At 38.6% G+C, this 16668-nt stretch overlaps 1 protein-coding gene across 1 annotated transcript in view; it reads left to right on the top strand.

The window, feature by feature from the left end:
- The window catches only part of LOC145773770 (gamma-aminobutyric acid receptor subunit beta-3-like), a 60252-nt gene extending 44827 nt beyond the window's left edge, over window positions 1-15425 (top strand). The window contains exons 8-9 of the mRNA XM_082584901.1: window positions 13301-13531; window positions 14830-15425. Coding sequence (XP_082441027.1) covers window positions 13301-13531; window positions 14830-15063 — 465 coding nt within the window. The 3' untranslated portion in view covers window positions 15064-15425. The remainder of the gene's footprint in view (window positions 1-13300; window positions 13532-14829) is intronic.
- The last annotated feature ends 1243 nt before the right edge of the window (window positions 15426-16668 follow it).

Genomic DNA, 16668 nt, shown 5'->3' with positions numbered 1-16668 from the left:
GTGTCCCAGATAGGTAAAGCTTTTGACTTGCTCGACCAGCATTCCGCCAATAGTAATATTTAAACTTGGTACATTTTATTTTCTTGTAATAATCATCGTTTTTGTCTTGTTTGTGTTGATTTTCATGTTATATTTCTTTCCAGTATTGTTCACTTTTTCTATTATTGTTTGGAGAGCTTCTGCTGATTCCGCCATTAAAACAGTGTCGTCTGCATACCGTAGGTTGGATATATTCGTACCTCTTATGCTGATACCTTCCATTCCATCAATCTGTCTGAAAATCATTTCAGTATGCAGGTTGAATACACATGGAGATACAGTAGTATACATCCCTGGCGAACTCCACGTTTTATGTCCATTGCACCAGATAAACCATCTTCCATCTGAATATACGCCTTTTGCGTCCAATATAGATTAGCTATCAGTCGCAGATCTTTTCCTTTCAAGCCAATATCTGCCAAACATTGCATCAATTTTTCGGTGTCCGACAAATTCTTCGTAAAATAATTCTTCCTAAAGCATTTTTTCGTGCATGCAGTTAAAATTTGATGTATACGAAGAAATGCTTTACAAAGAATTGTTTTACGGATTTCATTTTACGAAAAACAGTTTACGAACAATTGCTTATGAACAATTGCTTTACGAACAATTGCTTACGAACAATTTGCCTATAATCAATTTTTCGTGTTTAACACTAGAACGGCCGAAAAAAAAGTATACCTCCAACGGCCGCTGGTGTCGAAATCGACACTTTTCACAAAAACTTTATTTTTCCGCAAAATTAACAGTAAGAGTTCGTTTTATTTTACAGTGAAAAAATTATCTGAAGCACTTATTACTTTCGTCACCTATTTGCGCTGTTCATTTTTTGGTTTTAGACGAAAATTATGACGTAAGCTACCAGGTTTTGATCAGTTCGAAGCTTGACTGTATCTGTATGTTGACTCTGTACAATGATGTAAAAATTCAACAGAGCGAATATCATAAAAATAGCACAAAGTTTTCTTATTCAGGAGAGAAAAAATCAACAAACCAACAAACACTTTACGCAGTGCAATGCAGCCTTTGCACTCTGTGACTTTCCAGTCACCATTATCACACTTTCCACTTTTCGACAGTGGCCGCAAATGGTAAATATTATTTTTGCAATAATATCCAGCACATTTTCTGCGTTTTCTAGATGGTCGTCCCTGCCCTTCTTCTCTCTGCAGTGTCGGCTTTCGTTTCAGCGCATGAGCAGTTCTCCAGCTCTTAATCTGGAGGATAAAATCACGTCGACTGATGTTGCTGCCGGAACGTTTTCTAAAAATAATCCAAGAGTTCAAAGCTGCAACATCTTGCATATATGTCCAAACTGCAAGAAACCAACTTTTGCTTGCTGCATGTGTGGTGCATTTTCTTACCATTTAGTCAAACACATCAACTGCTACTTTGTTCTCGTTATAAAAATGGATCACAGAGGATTTATTTTCTCTGTTGCATCGATACTAGGGCTGTCATGCATAGTGGAAAGGAGATTTACATATTTTTTTGCACTGATAGTTTACAAGCATGCAGCTGTTCTTTGAATTGTAGAAGAATTTTTCTCCTCCACCCTTGGTCATCTCCTTTGTCTGTCCTTTACTGTTAGCTCGAACAGTTCCAACAATGGTTATATTTCTTTCCTGTAGCAAACAAGCAAGATTCACCCTAGTAAAGAAGTTAACTGTTTTGACGTTGTACCCGCCTTGTCTGTGTAAATTGGTGGTGATCCTGATCACTACATAGGCTACTCGAGGGAGAAACCTTCCATTTCGTTGCTTTCTTTCAATAGTTCCGAGATACGATAAGTACGCTACGGTATTGCATAGTGTTTTGAATGAACCTCGGCTAATACCCATAATTTCATGCCAAACTTGTCTGGCTTATTTGGCATGAACATGATAAAAGGACATCTGTTTTCCATTGGAAATAGCTGTTCATCGATTGGGAGGCTCCAATCCGGAGTGTAACTGTTGATGCAATTAGCAACAAGTCCTTCCAGTGGCTCTCGAATATGAATAAACTTATCTGTTGCAAATCGCTGATAGATTTGTGGAAGGTATTTGGAAACTCTATCTCTCCTGGTAAACTCTATCCTCCCTCCCGTACTTGTTACCTTGCCGTGGTGGGGAGGCTTGAGTACCTCAAGGATCCTGTGGGCTATACCGACGGGGGCTCGTAGCCCCTGGCAGGTCTAACCATGTCAGGCAGGTTACAGGTGAGAGGTCAGACAAAAGACAGTACAACAGCCGGGCAGACGGAGCCCGTCAGCCTTGGACGGCAGTTCGTCTTGGGGAAGGCAAACACTGATTCAAAAACCTCTGCTGTCTTGCGGCTACATCCAGTCCTGGAAAAGGCTACGGGAGTCAACCCAGACAGAAAATCCGGAGTGGAGTACGTGAGGCGGTCGACTGTCGAACTCTGACATCCTTCCGGCAACTCCTGTAACCAAATCGTCGCCGAGTGTCACGCTTTGCGTTCCCTCGGACCACGCCGGAGAGGCAGAGAGGGGGTCCTGTGTTTTTGGGCAGCGCAAGACCTCCATACAGACGCCCAGGCCAGCACTCTGGAGAGGCCACTCCAGTCGCCCCCATCCCTGGGTGCGAAAAACAAACCGGAGGACAGCAGTCTACGGGTTATAAGTCTCCACACGAGAAGCTGCCGTACCCAGAGTGCTACCATCATCTGAAAAGATGGAAGGATGCCTACTATTTGTAAACTCAGTAAAGGATGACCTAAAATCAAACCGAGCGATAACACACATGAAGCCGAGGTTGGACAATTACCATGAGAAACGCTATAAGTAATTGGTAAAACTATTGAATTAGTTTTTTTTACAAATCTTATTAAACTTGTATGAGGTGTCGATTTCGACACTTCGGTCGTTGGAGGTATATCCGCACATTGGAGATAACGTAAAAAGATTTTTTAGAAAAATAATACTGAACTATAAAGTGTAAGCATAATTGGGAAGCTACTGAAAGTTTGAAAACTTTGCGATAACAATTAAGGCCCAAAATAGTGTACTAAATTTATAAAAGTGTCGATTTCGACACCTCGGCCGTTCTAGTGTTAACTCGGTCAAAGGCCTTTTTATAGTCTATAAAACAGGTATAAACATCTTTATTGATGTGGTTGTAACGTTCACATACAGTTCTCGCATTGAAAATTCCTTCCCGTGTTCCCTTTCTCGGCATAAAACCACATTGAGTTTCATTAATTTCATTTTCGATGATTTTTCTGTTTCTTCTGAGAACAACTCTCAGCAAAATTTTTAGTACATGACTCATCAGACTAAGGGTTCTAAATTCTGTACACTGTGTGGCTTTTGGCTTCTTCGGCAGTTTGACAAGAATGGATTCATTAATTTCTAGTGGTATGTGGCATTCATGTAGATGTTATTACATAAGTTATAAATAAATCAAATATAGTTATTATTATATTTAGTTTAAGTCGCTCTGCTTTGCTTTTTTGCTTAGCATTGAGCACTTTTTGTAGTTTTAATAGTTTTCATTGTTTTAAGTTATAAATATGTTTTAGTCCTTCATAATCCAGAGCTCTTATCATTTCCGTTGTTATTTGATTTTTACCAGGAGCTTTATGGATTTTCAATTCATGGCTTTATCAAATTCAGATTCCAGTATTGGTTCACCATCTTCATTATTATTGGCAGGCATATTTCCTTTTTCATCTCCATACAGGTCGCCAATATACTTTTCCCATCTTCGCATGGCTAGATCTCGGTCAAAAATCATTTTTCCGTCTTTATTCTTGATGCAATTGTTTTGTCTTACTATTGACATTCTATTACTAGTCATTTCTTTAACCTTTTTATGCATATCTCGTGACTTGTGCGTAGCTTCTATATTGTTCTATAGTTTCACACTGTTCATCCCACTTTTTTTGTTTTTCTGTTTGACATTTATGAATTTTAATCACATCAGCAAAAATCTAAACCCAGAGGAAGTGACTGAATTGAAAGACCTGGACAACTCTTACCACCAGAAAATGTGGCCTTTTAAGCAGATGTTTAAACGATTTAGAAGACTGAGCCTGGGTTTGAATTTTCTCTCAATTGGGTTGACGAAAATTGGGACATTCGCACGTGGGATAACAATTAACCCTATCTCAATACGAGCTGTTTTCGTACGCGAAAAGCACGTCACGGGTCATCATAGCCTCGTGCTAATTAATCTCTAATAACCGGAGCTATGAAAATCAAAGAGCCAAAATATTTTAAAATATAATAGCCATGTTATTGGGCGTATAGAAATTAAGTTTTTACTCAACAAATTTATTGAAATAAATTGTTTGAGGTGAAAAACGTCAGAAAGTCAGTTTTTATTTTAATTTCCAAAAAATAGCTTCAAGTATTATAACGTAGAGTAATGCTAAACTAAACAAAAAATTACTTTTGATCATAAATATAAAGCATTTTGGAGCGTTTTTACATTTCAAAGTAATTGAACTAATATTTATATTGCACTAACATTAACATGTATATAACTAGCATTGCACGAAAATGTCTAGCCACCTGAAACGAAATGCTTATTGTGAAGGGCAGGAAAGTAGAAAAATGACCAGTATAGGTGAAGAAAATTCGCAAAGAATAAAGACTGAAAGTCAAGAAATTTCACATTTCTAGCATATTTCCTTCTGTGAAATATTTCACTACTAGAGTGGGGCGTCCTCATAAAACCCCGTGTCGCTACAGATAGGGTTAATCCAATTATTCTTGAGTCTATCTCTTGGTTGGGGATATTAATCCAAACCTTTCTGACAAAAAAAAAACTTTGACAACAAGAATGAATCATATAGAAATGCAGCTGGTGAATATCAAAAGGTTCTTTAACAAAATCAAATACAGGTTGAGGTCTGGAAAGTTTGATCTTGAAGTCGAAGCAGAATTAATGAAAGAACTCAACTGGATTGATGAACAAATAACAGATTTATGTCCCGGAATTCCTGAGAAGTATTCAAAGGCTTATAACATCAAAAGATGTCATTTTGATGAAAAATTATGACCATAAGCTAGTGTATGAACTCTGTCTTCAAGAATTCTCCGTTTGTCATCTTCTGCAGACACTGCAATTGTGTTTATCTCTTCTGCGGAAATTTCATGTTTATGCCTTTGAATTACATTTATTTTTCGATGTAGTTCTACTTTTGTTTCTGAACATTTTTTGTGATCTTCGAAGCTGATTGATCTTTTAGCAATTGACTTTTTAACTCCTTTACACTTTTTGTCTTCTGATCCAAGATCCATTTTATAAGAGTGAAGTTAAGCCCTGAATCCGACGAATTATGAAATAATTTACCCGTTTGTTTCATCTTTCATCATTCCAAGTACTTTCTCATTTATTCCTGTTTTTATCGCACTCGGGTGATCTTTAGGGTACCCAGAAGTGTCGAACCTGGATTCTACATCTTGGCTGATATCCTTGAAAAAGTCACTGGTTTCAATTTCGTATAACAAACTGTCTGTGCCGGTAAATAAAATTGGAAGTGGTTTGCTCATCGCCCAACCGTAAAGATTGTTAGCATCAAGACACATTAGATACTTGGTTGGAAGTGACTAGTCAAAATCTTTCGTATAAGGGTTGTTTGCTTTTCCATGTCGGGTAATAATTGTTAAAATCCCACCACGAATTCCAGACTCAACCATGAGTACCATATCATGGTCAGATAATAATTCAAGATTGACGTTGGTTTTCTTGAGTGCTGCATCCCACGATAATCCTGGAGCTGTGTAATACCAAGCGGTGTCAAGTTGATAATTGCTTAAACAGGTTTCTCAGAAGTTTTCAATGACGTCGGCAAGAAGGAATACATCAGTTCGAAGGAAAGGTTGTGTTAACCTCTGAGTGTTTTCAGTCTGAATTCTTTCCAAACTTTCTGTGCATGTAGACAGCCCTAGTCAGAGACGTGTTCATCGTTTTATTTTCAATGAAACGATTCTTTAGGAGGTAGAGATGTTTCATTTAGTTTTCCTAAGGAATCAAAGTTTTCATATGGGTTTCCTACCTTTTCTTTTTTTAACACCTTTTCTTAACACAAGATCAAGTTTTTTTTCTTCAGGGAAATATTTTTTCAAGATGTATTGTTTTTTGGGTCAAGGTTTGATGCGAATTTTGCTAGACTGGTTGCCATTAATTTGAAACTGTCAATAAATCTCAGATCACGCTTTACATCTACGGTATTACGTTCTTTGCTTGCGAATTGGTCGATGACTATTGTTTTTGTGAAGGAGACGTATTTTTCTTCATTGTTTGGAATACAATTAATATATCCTCTGAGGTATTTGATGAACAGATAGGAGTCGTATCCGGAAAGATTGTGAAATAAAACAGGTATGAATTTAGTGTTTTTGAACTTAAGATTATATTCGTTGTGAGCAGCTCTTCGAAATTTTCCTGAAAGGTGACAATGATCTCTTTTTGTCGTTGGACTTGGAAAGGCTTCCACAGATATGACATTTTTTAGCTTTTTCAAACTGTTCTTTGTCTTTGGTTTTTAAAATCATCTTCTTTGGGAATTTAAACTGTTGGAATATATCTGTGACGTCTTTTTCTAATCGGTCAACAAATATTTGAGCTACGTTCTGGTCTTCTGATTTTTTTTTTGTGAAATTTACTAACTTTAGCCTAAAAAGTGAGTCGTCAAAACATTCGATGAGATATGAAAAGCCGGATGGTGTGTGTTTTTGGAATTGATTTGTGTAACTTTGGGTTGGAGTTGGTTGACAAGTATCAATTCTTTCAACAAATGGCTCGAAATCAGCATAGACAACAAATGGAAATTTCATACAGTGATTGACATTTTTGAACTTGAGAATGTTGTTACCTTTCTCCAGGAGTACCATTTTAAGTGGATTTTTAGTGTTGCATAGTTCTTTGTGTTTTTCAAGTGACCCCTCAGAATGGAAAGAGTTGAGACATCTCAGACAAAATGCTGTTGATGTCTATATTTAGAGCTTACTGTTGACAACAATCTACTAAGGTTTTTAATTAGACAATAATGACGGGTTCCACTTTCGTTGGTGAAGAAGAACAAGTTAATTTTATGTTTTCGTTCAGGACCTATGTAAATTCGTAAAGGGTAAAAAACACGCTCAAATCCGAGAACGTTGACTGAGATGTTGTTGTTTTGAGATTCGAACCTTGAGATGTCCTTTAAAGAAACCGGGAAGGAAATTTCAGAGAAATCGAGTTGTTCTGACTGTTTTTGAAGGTCTTTTGATATTCGTTCTCCATGTTTTTCTACTGGATACTGTGGTGTTTAGCTCTTTTTAATAACTCAGGTACAAGTAACTAAAGTGGCTGCTGATGGCGACAGCCGTATATATACGCGAACTGTAGGTCACGTGCTCTGCGGATGAACACACAGCGAGGTAACACTACATCTCCCCTTCAAGAAACTAAAACGTTTAAAAGAAACAACACCAACGTAGAGAGAGGAAGGGCTACATCTCCCTTCGAAAAAAAATACAACTCCACATAATATAGTCAAGAAGAAGACTGAGGGAGGAAGGGCTACATCTCCTCTCGATAGAAAGAAACCTCAGAAAAAAAACAACAACAACAACCTCGAAACAATTACACGATACTATTGCCAATTATCAGTATAACGATCTGGTGGCTTTATAGTACGACCACTGCGGGTTCTATACAAATCAGAATTGGGCTGATCGTGGTCAACCTGATCAGTTTCTGACTCTGTAACCGGGATTTCGGTCTTTTGGTTTGCCGGTCTTGATATTAAACTGTGGCGGTTTCGTCTGATAATGCCACGAGGAGTTTCGACCAGGTAAGAGCGAGGGGATGGAGCTTGTTCAATTATGTGTCCTTCATCCAAATCTGGCTCGATCCAAACACTTGAGTTTGGAGATAGGGGAGGCAGCACCGTTGCTCTATGTCTCTTATCGTGATCTAACTTTTGCTGTTGTTTTAGTTCTTTATCACGAAGGCGAAATTGTTTTAAGTAAGGCCACTTTGGATCATATATTTTAGGATCAGCGGGAACAATCGATCGCAGCTTGCGTCCCATTAATAGTTCACACGGACTGAATCCAGACTGCAGTGGAGTGCTTGCGTAATTAATGAGTGCAAGTTGTGGATCCGTTGATTTGTCGAATAGCGATTTCACTGTTTGAACAGCTCTTTCTGCTTCGCCATTGCTCTTTGGATATCGTGGACTGCTCGTTTTGTGTAAAAACCCATACTCCTCGGAGAATCTGCAAAAGATGTGAGAAGAGTATTGTGGGCCATTATCGCTGACGAGTGTTTCGGGGATTCCGTGAGTCGAAAAAATCTTTTTCAAATGTTCGATAACATCAAAGGATGTAGTGGAGTGGTCAAGACACGACGCTTCAATAAAACGCGAAAAATAGTCGACCACAATCAAATACTGTTTGTTCTGCCATTGGAACAAATCACAGCCAACTTTCTGCCAAGGATAGTCCGGCAAACTCGAAGGCATGAGAGGTTCTGGGCTGTAAACACGGTGTTGGCTGCAAGCAGAACATTTGGTTACAAAACTGGCAAGGTCATCATTCATACCAGGCCACCATATACAAGATCTAGCCAGGGATCTACACTTGACTATTCCTTGATGACCAGTGTGGATGCGGTGAAGCATATCATTCCGTAGCTTGAGAGGGATTAACAGGCGGTTGCGAAAAAGTAATAAGTTTCTTTCAAACGACAGTTCATTTCGGACTTTGAAATATGGCATCAAGTGCAGATCTAGCACGGATTTGCTCGGCCACTGCGTTTGACAGTAATCAATTAATTTAGCACATACCGGATCATCTCGATTTTCGGCGCGAATCTGATCTAAGCGTTCGGACGAGGCAGGCAGTGAAACAATAACGGTATCCACATGAAGTTCTGCCTTTTCATGCAGATCATCTTTGTTGCCCGTTGAAGCAGGGCTTCTGGAAAGCATGTCTGCTGAACAAAGTAATTTTCCTGGAACATATTTAATCTCGTAAGAATACCACATCAATCTCATTCTGAAGCGTTGAATGCGAAGAGGCAACTCGTCAAGACTTGTGTTGCCCAGCAACGATATTAACGGTTGATGATCAGTGTTTATTTCAAATAAAGTGCCAATTAAAAAGTTTCGGAATTTTTCACATTCCCAAGTTACAGCCAATGCCTCTTTTTCGATCTGGGCATATCGAGTTTTAGCCGGAGTGAGTGATCTTGATGCAAAGGCAACAGGATGCATTTTCCCAGATTGCATTTGCCACAATACAGCCCCTAACCCATAAGAGGACGAGTCTGCCGAAAGAACAGTTTTAGCTTTAGGGTCATAGTGAATTAACACAGGGGTATCTGTTAACGCAGACTTGATATCATTGAAAGATTTTTGTTCGCTGAGGCCCCAAACCCAAGAGGTCTGTTTGCGTAACAACTCTCGTAATGGTTGTGACAATTCTGCTAGGTTAGGCAAAAATTTTGCAAGCTGATTAGCCATGCCCAAAAACCGGCGTACTCCACTTGTGTCTGAGGGAGCTTCCATGTCTTTAACAGCCAATATCTTTTCAGGGTCAGCATGAATACCCTTGTTATCAACTATGTGGCCCAGGAATTTTATCGATTGCTTGGAAAATTCACATTTATTGTCATTAAAAGTCACTCCCGCAGCGGACAGCCTAGCCAAAACGTCATTCAGTCTTTTATCGTGTTCACTTTTGTCGCCCCAAATATCAACACGTCATCCATAAGACATAACACGCCAGGTAATCCTTCCAGAATAGACGACATTTCGCGTTGAAAATGTTCTGGGGCTGACGAGATTCCGAATGGTAATCGGTTGAAACAATACCTCCCGGATGGACTGATAAATGTAGTCAGCAATCGCGATTGTTCGGATAGAGGAATTTGCCAAAATCCTGAATTGGCATCAAGTTTTGAAAAATACTGGGCACCTGAAAGTTTGGCCAGGGTTTCTTCGACGGTGGGGAGCATATGACGCTCTCTTTGAACACTTTTATTTAGCGGTGTAAAGTCTACACAAATTCGTACCCTACCGTTTTTCTTTGGAGCCACAACCATTCCAAAACACCACTCTGTAGGCTCCGTAACTTTTGAAATGACTCCAAGTTCCTCCATGCGCTTCAACTCACCCTTCACCTGGTCCTCCAACGGCAATGGAACTCGTCTCGGAGCTGAAAGACAGTAAGGTTTCACCTCAGTTTTTAAGCTGATGTTATATTCGCGCCCCAGTTTGCCTAAAACTGTGAATAAGTCTGGATATTGTTCGCTAAAAATTGATTGCTGTGAAACCGAGAGTTCCCTGACATTATTAAAGCAAGCAAAGATACCCAGTTCTTTTATAGCAGGCCAACCTAGCAGTGGTTGCGTCAATCCTTTTATGACATAAACGTCCTGTGCGCAGGAAAGGTTCCTTACGCTCAAAGTCGCAGTGAATTTGCCTTGCAATTGCAGTCGTGTGGATTGAGGGCCGACTAAGCCAACATATGACGGGCGTAGCGAAACTTTAAGTTTTTTACTGTCCTCTAGAATAGACTCTAGAGACATCGCCGTAACGTCAGCTCCTGAATCAATTCGAAACCGCATCATTACATCATTCACTTGAATGTTTTCTTCGGGTCTGTCGTACATTGCACTATTGTTCAAATTTCCAAGCATTAGATCAGATTGTGAGTTGACAACTAAGTGAGTTGACAACACTTTGTTGCGCTTACTTCTGCACACTTTTTGGAAGTGGCCTAATTTACCGCAACTGTGACAGGTAACATTGCGAGCAGGGCAAATCGTTTTAGAATGAGCCGCATTTCCACACCATGAACAAGATTGTCGATTAGTTTGATTTGGTTTGCGTTCAAATCGTTGTCGCACTGCGCTCACTGCAGGCGTGCAATCATCAAAACGTGCGCTGTCCACTTCTAACACGCTTGTTTGCTGCAAGAGCTTTTGCTGCTTTTTCAGCGATTCGGTGTTGCAAACCATCCGAATTGCTTTATCAAGGGTCAATTCCGAATCTAGTTGCAATCTTTCAGACAAGTCTTTGTTTGAAATACCAACTACAATTCTATCACGGATTAGTTCATCGCGTAAATTGCCGTAATTACAGTTTTCCGCCAAAGAGTAAAGCGACGTAATAAATTCATCGGCTGTTTCATGAATTTCTTGTTTTCTGAGGTTAAACTTTGCTCGTTCGTATATGTCGAAATAATTGTTAAACTTTGCTATCACCGTGTCATACTTGTTCCTGTCCTCTGCACTTAACCCGAATGTTGCCAAAATATCGTCCGCTTTATCTCCGATCAAATATATCAGAAAGTTAACTTGTTCTTTCTCAGGCTTGTCACTAAGTGCTGAAGCAATTTTGTATCGTTCAAGTCTGCGGCTCCAACCTCGCCATTCTTCTGGTTTTTCAAAATTAAACTGGTCTGGAGGTCGAAGGTTTCCAGCCATTCTGACACCATGTGGTGTTTAGCTCTTTTTAATAACTCAGGTACAAGTAACTAAAGTGGCTGCTGATGGCGACAGCCGTATATATACGTCACGTGCTCTGCGGATGAACACACAGGGAGGTAACACTACAGATACAACCCCTGAGTAACAGACCATTTAAAGCAGTGTTTCCCAAACTTTTTTTAACAGCGCCCCCTGGACAACGAACAAAGTATCAAAAGCCCCCTTCGACAAAAAAAAGTAAAACAAAAAATTAAAGAAAATCTAATTATGACGTCAAAAGTTAGAAGAGTGGAATTTGCATTCTTGAAGCAGTAGGTAAACTCAAAATTCGCTCGATTAAAATACTCTCGGATTGTAAGATCGGATGTGCGTAATTGCAGTACTTTAAAGTTAGGTCATGCGGTACGATCTCAACAAACTTGTAAAGCACTGCGAAGCGACGTTGCCACAATATCTGCCACAGAGCTCTTATAGTCATCGTTTACTTTTGTATTTATTTGAAGCGAAACATGATAAAAAATGCTTTGCAATCCTCTTCTTGTAACTTCCACGATTTACTCCCAGCGCCCCCAATCGCCCACTTTATAGCCAGCGCCCCCTTCTTGATTACAAACGCCTCCATGTGGGCGATGGCGCCCACTTTGGGAACCACTGATTTAAAGCATTGATTGTCTTCACTTTTAAGGTTTATGATAGCGTTTTTCTTGGAAATAAAACTTGGAAGAGGTATGTATGAAGAGCCATTTAATGGATTAAATTCTACGGTATGGATTTTGACATGAACAATAGAATCGAGTCTCCATCCATTTCCTTCTTGTAAAGATTTATCAAAATTTTCAAATATTCTTGTTTTCATTTTTTCGGAGAAATTCAGAGTATTCGTTCCTGGTAGATTATTTTCAGTCTTTGAAGAAATGGGAATCCTCGTTCGATATCGTTCCGTTTCAGAAGACATCTTAGAACTATCAGGATTTTTTTCCAAAGTTGTTTTCTAAAATTTTGATCGCTTCATTTTTAAAAGCTAAGTGAAACGACTTTTTGTCATATCCTTTCCGGTTTGGAACGACTTTGAATTGTCGTGCGAATTGTTTCAACGACGATTGACCTATAATAAACTCTAACGGGAAAAGAGGTTTAATTGTAAAAAGAGGTTGGATTTTGTTTTGAAAAGACGTTAACCACTGTGTTTTTTTGCGAACAGGAGGAATAAAAGAGGCCTGAATATTTACTGGATGCTCATAGTTACTTGTTAATTCAACTACGGTATTCTTGCTTAACTAATGTTTTAGTATTGCGGAAAAAATTACCATTGAGGACCAATGAGACATATATGTCCCATGTGATATCTCCAGCTGCACATTATGATTTTTTTTTTTTGCATAGATGTTTTTTATATGGCATATGAAGTGTAAACAAACAAATTATACCTAAAACTTTTTCGGGAAAATCTATGGTTCTCAAGGGGTTATTTCAGCTCTTATTTGTAGAGAGCTTGTACCGCTACTGTAGATCCGTTGTTTCAGGTGTTTCAAACAGCATTTTAGGCCTTCTGAACAAATAAATTTCTCCAACAAGCTAAAAATGAAATTCAAGAAAACGATGATACCGGTCATGACCTATTGCAACCAATCGATTATGAATTTGATATTCGTAGATACAAACACATATTTACTAATTACATAATATTGTAATGCAAACAATTTTTTACAAAATACTGTATTTAGACTTGTTCGGAATAAAACTGTACATTGCTTCTCGTATAATTTTTATTTGAAAAAAATTGTTACTGTAAGCTTGTTCTATTTTCATCAGTTCACCATATTTCTCAGAAACTCGAAAAGTTAAAGTCAGCAGGATACCGATCTCAATACATTGGTTCTATAAACGAAACCAAAGAAGATGATCGCGAACTCGATCGACCGGAAATTAGAAATCAGATTAAATACAACCAACCAAGCAGTACCTACTTGTCCAGGCATACTCTCGACCGCGTCTGCATGCGGGACGCTGGAAAACATTCTGGACGTCAAAGACCCCGCAAGAGATCCATTAAAAATAATGTAAGTTTAGGGAATTTTGAAGTGCGCTAAACGCAGTGATCTCCAATTTCTCTCTCTCACGGACCGCTTAATGAAAATAGCCTTGCGGACCAGCGATAAGAAAAACTAAGTTTGACATGTAGGCTATTTTTCGGTGTATTTTTTTATAGCGTTTACGCAAGTTTTGTAAAACAAAATAAAAAACGTAAATGCCGAGGTCGGAAAAGGAAACTAGTGTAGTTTAGCATAGGGGTCTGGCATGATTGCTCCCAGAAATTTTTGACTGATTTAACATAGTTTTAATTGCTTTTTGCGAACTTTTAGGTCCGATAAAGATTTTGTAATCAATACGCACACCTTGTAATTGATCAATATCATTAAATTAAAACTTGTTTTCTTTAAAAGTTTGAGAATTACTTTGTAATCCATCTGAGATTCCTTCACCTTTCGTATATAGTTGATACAACACACATTTTACTTCATACCAATTTAATTAAATAGTTAGTGAGCAAGATGTTCACTTTGGAATATTTCGTTAGTATCATAATTATTCTTGGAGAGGCCTTTAAAACCTTGCTGACACAACGCGTTAAATTCACTCCTGAAACCATGCGTTCCCAATGCTACCCGTTAGGTTTATGACATGGGATTGAGCGAGCAAAATGAGCGAGAAAATTTGCAAAAATGTTGACTGTTGACGTTTTTTTTTTCGATTTACTGGGAGGTTTGTGACCAAATGTCTCATCCCTGGATCCGGTACTGCTTTGATAAATATACAATAAGTTGTAGGTAATGTTCTTTTGTACGTGTTTGCAGTAGTGCATGGCTGAAATTGTTTTTACTTTAATCAATTTATTGTATGGCTAAGGACATAGCCTAATTTCAAACACTTTGCACTCTTGACAGCCGTTTTAGACATGTGCTCTCGCGACGAGATACCCACCTTTCGTGACCTTGTAATGGGTTGCGACACGGTAGCTGGGGACCCTAAAGTATAATGAATCTATTTTCACTACGTCATGTGATTTTTTTGTTTATTGACTAAAGATTAGCGGTCTCCAACTGGGGTCCGGGAACTAATTAGGATCCTTACAACAGTTTCAAAAAGTCCGCAAAAGAAAATTTCTTAAAATATTATTTTTTGACTCCGGTTAAATATTTAAACAATAGATTTGAACTTCTTAAACTTTGCAAAATAGACATAAAAATTTTTCATCCAGCAATGAATCATTTTTCACTACGTTATACAATTATTCTTTAGTTTATTGTCAAAATAGACTTTATATGTTCTTTTCGCAAAACTGTGCTTATTTTTATAGAAAGAAGAAAAATCGACAAAACATTTTCCAAAGAAAGGAAAAGAACAAAAAGGCGGCAAATCAATTGGAAAACATCATAGAAGTTTGAAGAATCGAGCACACAAAGCTATAGCATCCGTAAAATATCCGATCATTGAAGATGTCACATCTATCGACAAAGTTGCTAGAATTGCTTTTCCAGCAGCTTTTGCGCTCTTCAACTGTTTCTATTGGACATATTATAATTTTTTTTGAGTGGTTTTGTAGTGAAACAAAAACTTCTCAACTAGACAGAACAAAGTGAAACTTTTTATTCGTTGAATAGTTTTGAAACCATACGGCCATGATATGCAAACTTGTAAATAGCAAGTAGATCGACCCAATGGTGAAGAATTTGAGCAAAAAATGCTCTCAAACGCAATTTTTTTAAATTTAGATTGTTGAATTTGACTTCGCAGGCCATCCTTCTTGTGTAAAGCAAATGATTTTAGACAAAACCGGATCCTTAGAGGTTTCCTTGCGCAAAGTGGAAGAATCGGAATGACTCACCTGCGAGCCCAACGTATCAATTGCATAAACAATATCAATATCATCTGTACTTTCCTCCCATCAAAAATTGGGTCATCGTTGGACGTAAGACGGCTCAAGGCGTCAGCGTTTTAGTGGTGCGTTGTTTTGCGACACTCTATAGTGTAACTAAATTGACTAAAAAAACGCCCTGCGTGCTAATCCGTTGGCCGCTAGCGAAAGGGTAGACTTATCTGAAGCAAAGAGTGAAAGCAAAGGCTTATGATCAGTTACTAAAATAAAATCCTTACCGTAGAGGTATTGGTAGAATTTCTTCAAAGCGAAGATGATGGACAAAGCCTTCTTTTGGATTTGGCTATTGGCCTCTCGCCTCCGTCCTGGGAGCAACTTTCCAAAAGGTACCATAAAAAATCTTCTGTGTTGAAACTTTGAAAGAACAAAGGAAAAACGCAAATCGTAGTTAAATTTAAGTCATTGGCTTGCCATCGGCTGACTTGGCGCAGAGGGTTAGGGAAATAGTAGTAATTACATTGATGTGGGTTTGATTTCCGCCACTGCTATTGCTCTTTTTTCTTCTGTAATTACCAAACAAATTTCAAAGTAATAAATGAAGTGCTAAAGTGCCTACCCTACTGATCAGCGCGACTCTGGTCCAATTTCCAAGTAGGGAATATTTTTATGGTACCTTTTGGAAAGTTGCGTCCGGGAAGCAGTGAAACAATGTGGCACCAATGCTCAAGCTTGATGCGTCATTAATTTCCTCCTAAAGGAGGCAACGGGTAAAAGTGTACGAGAACATTGTCTGAGGAAACAATGTTTTTAATTTGCAAAAGCGCATTTTGCTTTGTGTTCCCATCTCCAAGGAACATCACTCTTGGTTAAATGATATAACGGTTGCGTTACCGTAAAAAAATCTGCGGCATAAACTTAGAATAAAATTGAACCGACCCCAGAAAAGAACGTAAGATACCAACACTGGAAGGAACAGGCATGTTTAGCACAACATCGACTTTAGGACCCTTCGAAATCCCCTGTTTAGAAAGAACATGGTCCAAGTACTCGACATTTGCCTGGGCAAATCTACATTTTTTCCACCTACATCTAAGACCTTTCGAAGGTAAAGGATCGAGTAGTCGTTTAAGGTTCTGGAAATGCTCATCTGCTGTAGCTCCACGTATCAAAATGTCATCCCGATAGTCTGCTACACCTGGAAGGTCACTAGTTAGATCATCCACTTTGTTTCGGAAATGGCCTGAGGCAGAAGTGATGCCAAACTGCATAACATTTTGCACTAAAACTCCTCTATGGGTACTAAATACCAATGTTTTTCGA

Source organism: Aplidium turbinatum, chromosome 7 (assembly GCF_918807975.1).
Source record: "Aplidium turbinatum chromosome 7, kaAplTurb1.1, whole genome shotgun sequence".
In the NCBI taxonomy this organism is placed as follows: Eukaryota; Metazoa; Chordata; class Ascidiacea; order Aplousobranchia; family Polyclinidae; genus Aplidium; species Aplidium turbinatum.
The sequence above is the reverse complement of the archived record's forward strand: the minus strand, read 5'-3'. Positions and strand labels throughout refer to the sequence as shown.